The sequence below is a fragment of the Nansenia antarctica genome (assembly GCF_963989245.1).
Source record: "Nansenia antarctica genome assembly, chromosome: 4".
Lineage (NCBI taxonomy): Eukaryota > Metazoa > Chordata > Actinopteri > Argentiniformes > Microstomatidae > Nansenia > Nansenia antarctica.
In genome coordinates this window covers 68,997,691-69,005,433 of record NC_137689.1, presented here as the reverse complement: position 1 = coordinate 69,005,433, position 7,743 = coordinate 68,997,691, and the positions used below count along the sequence as shown (strand labels likewise).

Below are 7,743 nucleotides of genomic sequence, written 5' to 3'. Positions count from 1 at the left end.
GCTGACAGGTTGACGTTGATGTGTACACTGATATGTTGATTAATGACGTACCGGTGTACTGTCTCTGTCAACCAAATTTCTAAATAAATCAAGCACTGTAACTCCCTCTCTCCCTCCCTCTGTCTCTCTCTCCCTCACTCCCTCCCTCTGTCAGGTGTATGTACGCGGGTGCCTCCTACCTGTCTATAGAATCTAACTCCCTCTCTCTCTCTCTCTCTCTCTCTCTCTCTCTCTCTCTCTCTCTCTCTCTCTCTCTCTCTCTGTGTCAGTTGTGTGTAGCGGGAGCCAACTACCTGTCTATATTATCTAACACTCTCTCTCTCTCTCTCTGTGTGTGTCAGGTGTGTGTACGCGGGAGCCCCCGTTCTACATCATCACAGAGTTCATGACCCACGGCAACCTGCTGGACTACCTGAGGGAGTGTAACCGGGAGGAGGTGAACGCCGTGGTGCTGCTGTACATGGCCACGCAGATCTCCTCCGCCATGGAGTACCTGGAGAGGAAGAACTTCATCCACAGGTGAGGAGACGGCCGCCCCGCGCTCGGTTCCCTCTGCGACTCCCTCCCTCCCTCCCTCTCCCTCACTTTTCCCCCTCTTGTCCTCTTGTCTTCTACAAGCCAAATTCTCTTTCTTTCTCTTTTTCTCTTTCTCTCTCTCTCTCTCTCTCGCTCTCTCTCTCCCTCTCTCCCTCCCCCTCTCTCCCTCCCTCTCCCCTCTGTCTCTTTTCTTCTCTCCTTCCCCTTCCTTATGCTGTCTTCTTTCAATTCTCTCACCTTCCCAGAATCTCCCTCACTCTCTTGTTGATACCTTCCTTGGTCACGGACGGAGAGATCACTCAGACAGACGGACAGACAGACAGACAGACGGGCAGACAGACAGACAGGCAGACAGATAGGCAGACAGACAGACAGACAGACAAGCAGACAGACAGACAGACAGGCAGGCAGACAGGCAGGCAGGCAGGCAGGCAGGCAGGCAGGCAGGCAGGCAGGCAGGCAGGCAGATCATATGAGTGACTTGTGTTGTAAGATTCATTTTGCTCCAGCTTGTTTAACGATGGCCTAGAGGAAGCCTGTATGATTTATGTCTTTTTTCTATTCCAACACACACTCAGACAATACACCCTCAGACAAGCTTGTTGGAGCTCGGCTGCTAGCTGCAGACAGCAACACACAACAGGAATGGAATGCCAACACAGTAATAAGTGGATATTTCATAACAGATATATTTCAAAGAAATGCCTGTAATCATTGGCTGACCCCATATTATGGTTGGCATTCTGATTCAACAGGTCCCCAGCTGCCTTTTGGAAATGTATAGCCTCCATAAGGAGTGTGGCAATAGAGAACATTTCTAATTAATTTCCACTAAATTCATCTGAATGTTGTGGTATTATCACAGTACACTATGTGTTCTGTAGGAGGCTGAAGTTACACACATGTTGACATCTCTACCCTCTCCCCCTCTCTCCTCTCCTCTCCTCTCCCCCTCTCCCGCTCTCTCCTCTCCTCTCCTCTCCCCCTCTCCCGCTCTCTCTTCTCTCCCCTCCTCTCCTCTCCTCTCCCCCTCTCCCGCTCTCTCCTCTCCCCCTCTCCCGCTCTCTCCTCTCCCCCTCTCTCTTCTCTCTCTTCTCTCCTCTCCTCTCCCCCTCTCCCGCTCTCTCCTCTCCTCTCCTCTCCCCCTCTCCCGCTCTCTCCTCTCCCCCTCTCTCTTCTCTCTCCTCCTCTCTCTCCTCTCCTCTCTCCCCCAGGGACCTGGCGGCCCGTAACTGCCTGGTGGGGGAGAACCACCTAGTGAAGGTGGCAGACTTCGGGCTGAGCCGGCTGATGACGGGGGACACGTACACGGCCCACGCCGGCGCCAAGTTCCCCATCAAGTGGACCGCTCCGGAGAGCCTGGCCTACAACAAGTTCTCCATCAAATCTGACGTCTGGGGTGAGACACACACACACACACACACACAGACACACACACACACACACACACACACACACACACGCATGCACACACACATACATACACAGACATGCACGCACGCACACACACACACACACACACACCTACACACACACTCACACACACGCACAACACACACTCACACACACACACACACACACACACACACCACACACACACACACACACACACACACACACACACTCAGTGAAGAAAATCCTGAACTCATTAAAGCCTCAGGTTTAATAAGTGATCTAGCAGTAGTTAGTGAACTGTTGATCCGTCCATACTCACGAGCCTCCCTGTTCTCTGGGCAGCGTTTGGCGTGCTACTGTGGGAGATCGCCACCTACGGCATGTCCCCGTACCCGGGCATCGACCTGTCCCAGGTGTACGAGCTCCTGGAGAAGGACTACCGGATGGACCGGCCCGAGGGCTGCCCCGAGAAGGTCTACCAGCTCATGAGAGCTTGTGAGTACTAGTACACCTCCTGCAACTGGACCGGGTCTAATTAAATGGAGAAAACTGCACCGCCGCTATTTCACTCACTTGCCAACTGCCAAATAGTTCCGGAACACTCACCACCTAGAGCGTTCCAAGTGTTTTATGTGGTGTTTACCTAGCAACAACACTTTGATTGGCTACAACATGAAGCAGCATCATCATTTAGGCATTTTTGGGGAATAAAGTCACCCTTGGCACTGAATGGGTTAAACCCACAGTACCAGCTCTGAATGCTGTAAGACATTTAAAGCCTCCCGGCGAATGGAAATTCTATATAAATATTGTCAAACCTCTGAATGTGAAATGATAACTCACACAACACACGGAACTTAGATGATCATATCAAGACTAATATCATGTCCTCTTTACCAGTCCTGCGTGCCCTCTTCTCTCTGCATCTGTGTTCTGTAGTTGGTTGAAGTAGCTCCATGTTCCATTAGGATCAGACAAACCATTCATTTACATTTTTACCATTTAGCAGACCCTCTCAACCGAAGCGACGTACAATTAGAGGTTACAGGGACAGTCTCCCTGGAGTAACTTAGGGCTAAGTGCCTTACTCACGGGCACACAAGTGATGGTGTTCCCAGTTGGGATTTCATGACCTTCTGCTCACCAGTCCAACTCACTATCCACTAGGCTACCAATACCCACCAATACCCATCCGATCACAATCACGGTTCTTGTATCAAAAGCAGTTTGAAGCTCAGTCTTACAGCTGTGTGTCCTCTGCCCCCCCCCCCCTCTCCTCCAGGTTGGAAGTGGAACCCGGCAGAGAGGCCTTCCTTTGCCGAGACCCACCAGGCCTTTGAGACCATGTTCCAGGAGTCCAGCATCTCTGACGGTGAGAACACCGCTGTCTGCTGGTCACATAACACACACCCGTTCACATGCTGCTTGTTCACTACTTCCGGAAGCGTCTGAGAAGTTCTTCTGAGCCTGTCAAAGTCCTGTTATTAATGGTAGGATGTATTCTAGGGTTCAACATGGTCTCTGACGCCTGATTGTGTGTGTGTGTGTGTGTGTGTGTGTGTGTGTGTGTGTGTCCTGTTACAGAGGTGGAGAAGGAGCTGGGGAAGAAGGGGAAGAAGATGACGTTAGGCCCCATACAGCAGGCCCCCCAGCTGCCCACCAAGACCAGGACCCTCCGCAGGAACCAGGACAACAGGGACGGGGACGGCCCTGGTGAGACTGGCCTCCACTAGGCTAGGCTTCACTGAGGACTGTGCTGCATATGCAACCAGGGTTGCCAGATAGGATTGACAATTTCCAGCCTAACCACAGTCTAAAAAAACGCTAAATCCACCAAAAACCAGCCCCAAACCTATATTGTCAGAAAACCGCTAATTACTATTGGGCAGGTGCCCATCTCTTCCTCCCTAAACTGTATGTCTGTTGCCAAGGATGTGTGTCCCCATTAGGGCTGGGCAAACGATCAACATTTATTTTTCGATAATCACAAGAATTAACGATCAATTATCGATTAATTGATATGCTTTTTTTTCATTAAAACAACGCCTAGGGCAGAAATAACAAGCATGTTTTCCTTGGGGAAAAAACTTTATTCTTGATTTCTATGCCCCTGGTTATGGAACATCGCGATGGAATAGGATATGCTGGCTCGACTATTTGCATGAGCGCACGAAATCCTCTACCCTCGACAAAACTGAGCGGCAAAATATCTGTTTCGATTAATTTGCAGATGGCCATCGTTACTTTCTCTTCTCGTTGTGCATCACACCTCCCACGTATTAGATGAGACGTGATGGAGGGCTGAGAAGGTAGCGAAGGAGCAATCAGGGTCGGATGTACTGTTTGCAGGTGGTATTTCATCGGGGTCGTCGTCGTGTTGTATTTATATGTCACTGCGCAGTGTTTGCAATGAGCGGCGTAACTTGTTGCATCATGCCGTACTGCGTTGCGAAATTCAATGCGAAGGCAAATGCAAAGTTCATTCTCACACATAACGTGGACAAACTAATTTCCACTCAATTTATTAATGATTATCGAGCAAAATATTTTGTGATCGACCAAGATCCTTATCAATCAATTATCGATCGTCGATAAGGTATTATGACCATCTTATAATGTGATAATACTTATAATATTAAGTATTATCGTCGATAATAGGGGCCCACCCCTAGTCCCCATCTGGCAACCCTGTATGCAACACATCTCACAGTTGTGTTTTTAACACGTTGAGATCCTTCATCCGACGGCTCTGTATGTGAATGTACAAGTAATGTAAAGCCTTTAAAGGCTTCGGATGAATGTTGCGTGTGTTTGTGTCGATAAAGTTTCTGGTTTGAAACCGTGCGTTCATAAAGCTGATAAATCCTTTGTGTGTGTGTTGTTCTCCCCCTCCAGACTTTGTGGAGCCGGAGGTGGCGGTGTCGCCCATGCTCCCCAGGAAAGAGCGTCCGTTCCTGGACAGCAACCTGAACGAGGACGACCGGCTGCTGCCCAAGGACAAGGACAACAAGTCCCGCAACAGCCTGTTCAACCTCATCAAGAAGAAGAAGAAGACGGCCCCGGCGCCGCCCAAACGCAGCAGTTCCTTCAGGGAGATGGACGGACACCTGGAGGGCCACCGGAGGGGAGGGGGCTGCCTGACTCCCACGGACCACCCTCACCACCGGGACGACTTCAACAACGGCGGTGGCGGCTCCTCATCCTCCAACGCCTTCAACGACGCCGCGCACAACGTCGACCCCGGCAAGTTCCTGGGCGCCAACAACAACGGCGGCGGCGGCGGGGGGGGTATTACCAACGGGGCGCCCACCTACCCCGGCCCCCTGTTCCCCCCCCACCACGGCAGCAGCAGGAAGAAGGGCGGCGCCCCCGCGGTGCCCGGTGGCAAGACGACGACGCCGGCGACGACCCCGACCAGCGAGGAGGACGTGGTGTCCAACTCCAAGCGTTTCCTCCGGTCGTCCTCGGCCTCCAGCATGCCCCCGGGGTCGGACCGCTCCGAGTGGAAGTCCGTCACGCTGCCCCGCGACCTGGGCCAGCGCCACTTTGACTCCAGCACCTTCGGGGGCAAGCCCGCGCTGCCGCGCAAGAAAGCCAGCGAGAAGCCCGAGTCCGGACCCCTCGGAGCCCGCGTGGGCACCCTCACCCCCCCGCCCCGCCTGCCCAAGAAGACGGAGGACGCGACGGACGAGGTGTTCAGGGACGCGGAGGGGATGCCCAGCCCCGGGTCCAGCCCCCAGACCCAGACCCCCAAGCTGGGGAGGAGACTAGGGGCCCTCCAGGCGGAGCTCCTGAAGCCCACCGTGTTCTCCGCCCTGGGGGCGGCCGCGGACGAGTGCAGGGCCCGGCGCAACAAGCACACCCTGGACGGGTCCTCCGGCCCCAGGGAGCGGGGGAAGTTCCAGAAACCCAAGCCGGCCCCCCCTCCGCCCCCGCCCTCCAGCGCCAAGGCGGGCAAGCTCTCCCGCAGCCCCACCCACGAGCTCCCCTCCCCGACAGACCCCAAAGCCTCCAAGCACCAGTCCTCGGACCCCCAGGCCCGCTCCCCGCTCTCCTCCGAGGGCCACAAGAAACTCCCCCTCGCGACCTCCCCCTCCTCATCCAAACCTCAACCATTGAAGACCTCCAGCACCTCCTCCTCCATCTCCTCCTGCGTGTCCAGCTCCTCCTCCAGCCAGAGTCTGGGCTTCCCCTCCCCCTCGGGCGACCAGCCCCCCCCCCCCACCACCTTCATCCGCCTCATCAACACCCGACACTCCCTGAGGAAGACGTGGCAGCCCCCCGAGCGGCAGCCCAACTCGGCCATCACGCGGGAGATGGTCCTGGAGGGCACGGAGCGGCTGCGCACCGCCATCGGCCGCAACTCGGAGCAGACAGGCAGCCACAGCGCCGTGCTGGAGGCGGGGAAGAACCTGTCCAAGTACTGCGTGAGCTACGTGGAGTCCATCCAGCAGATGAGGAACAAGTTCGCCTTCCGCGAGGCCATCAACAAGCTGGAGGGCAGCCTGAGGGAGCTGCAGATCTGCCCCGCCGCCACCGGGGGCGCCAGCGCCCAGCAGGACTTCTCGAAGCTGCTCTCTTCGGTCAAAGAGATCAGCGACATCGTTCAGAGGTAGCCGAGCCGGGTGTCGCCCGGCCCCCGGCGGTCTTCGCTGACTTCACTCGACTTGGGAGACGAACCTTTTAGAACCTTGACCCCCGAAATGAACCACACCCTCCTCTCCCTCACTGCATGCAATGAACCACGGTCTGTGTTTCCCTTAGGACCATGTGGTCGTGGTCATGCCGAGCCGACCTCGTGTTGACGAGGAGGCCACAGGGCGGGGGCCAGGCATGTTACGATGCTACTAGACGCTTTGGGCATAGCGCCACACTCTGGAGGAACTGACATGATGCAGCCTCCAGTGTTTTTAATAGGATGTCGGAGGAGGAGGAGGAGAAGGACCATACTGCACACTCTAAGCCTGTGGTGTCTGTGCACAGTCAAAGGAACCATAGTCAGACGTTAGAGGGTGACTTCCTCCTCCTGTGTTGATGTCTGTGTTGTGTTGAAAGCCTCGACTCTGAATGCAATAACTATATCGGCCTTCCCCACCTACCACAGAGGCCAGGGCCCAATCCTGCATCACGTCACACGACTTTTTCACCGTTAATTTTCTAAAAAAAGAAAAAAGATCCATGATGTCTTATTGTTTTTTTTATTTTTTGTATTATGACACTATAGATAAAGTCTGTCTGTCTGTCACACACACACACACACTATTTTCCTTTGTCTGTGGATGGGTGACATGAGGCGGCGTTGCCATGACAACGCGCAACAAACCTTAAACCTCATCACTCTGGTGTCAGGGTGCCTTCCAGCTCTGTCGAGACTGAAACAGCCAAAGCTTTAGGCACACAGGAGGACACACACACATGCAAAAGCACACAAAAACGCACACACAGACACACACACACACAAGAACAGACACACCTGGTATTGACGGAGAGACCGTGTGTCTCACTGTTTTACAATGCATGGGGAGTTTCTGGAAGAAATGAATGATGTCACATGATGGTAGCCATAGCCACGTCATCCACCTGGCTGTCTCTCCCCTCCTCTATCGCTGTCTCTCCATTCCTATCCTCCTCAGCATCGCTTCATCATCACCCCCTTCTCCTCTGCACATCTCTGCGGTGTGATCTGAATGATGAATGTGTGAGTGTGTGTGTGTATGAAAGAGAGTGTGAGAGTGAGATGAATGCTTTTTGCAGTATTGCAACACTGTGCCATAGAGGACACAAGGAGAGGAAGCAAACTGGGAATGAACA

The 7,743-nt window shown here is 53.8% G+C and overlaps 1 protein-coding gene across 2 annotated transcripts in view; it reads left to right on the top strand.

The window, feature by feature from the left end:
• Positions 1 to 7,100, top strand: part of abl1 (c-abl oncogene 1, non-receptor tyrosine kinase) — a 47,474-nt gene extending 40,374 nt beyond the window's left edge. For both annotated transcript variants that reach the window (XM_080528333.1, XM_080528334.1), the window contains exons 6-11: positions 342 to 519; positions 1,752 to 1,936; positions 2,275 to 2,427; positions 3,215 to 3,304; positions 3,517 to 3,645; positions 4,828 to 7,100. In XM_080528333.1, coding sequence (XP_080384459.1) covers positions 342 to 519; positions 1,752 to 1,936; positions 2,275 to 2,427; positions 3,215 to 3,304; positions 3,517 to 3,645; positions 4,828 to 6,548 — 2,456 coding nt within the window. In that variant the 3' untranslated portion in view covers positions 6,549 to 7,100. The remainder of the gene's footprint in view (positions 1 to 341; positions 520 to 1,751; positions 1,937 to 2,274; positions 2,428 to 3,214; positions 3,305 to 3,516; positions 3,646 to 4,827) is intronic.
• Positions 7,101 to 7,743: the final 643 nt, after the last annotated feature.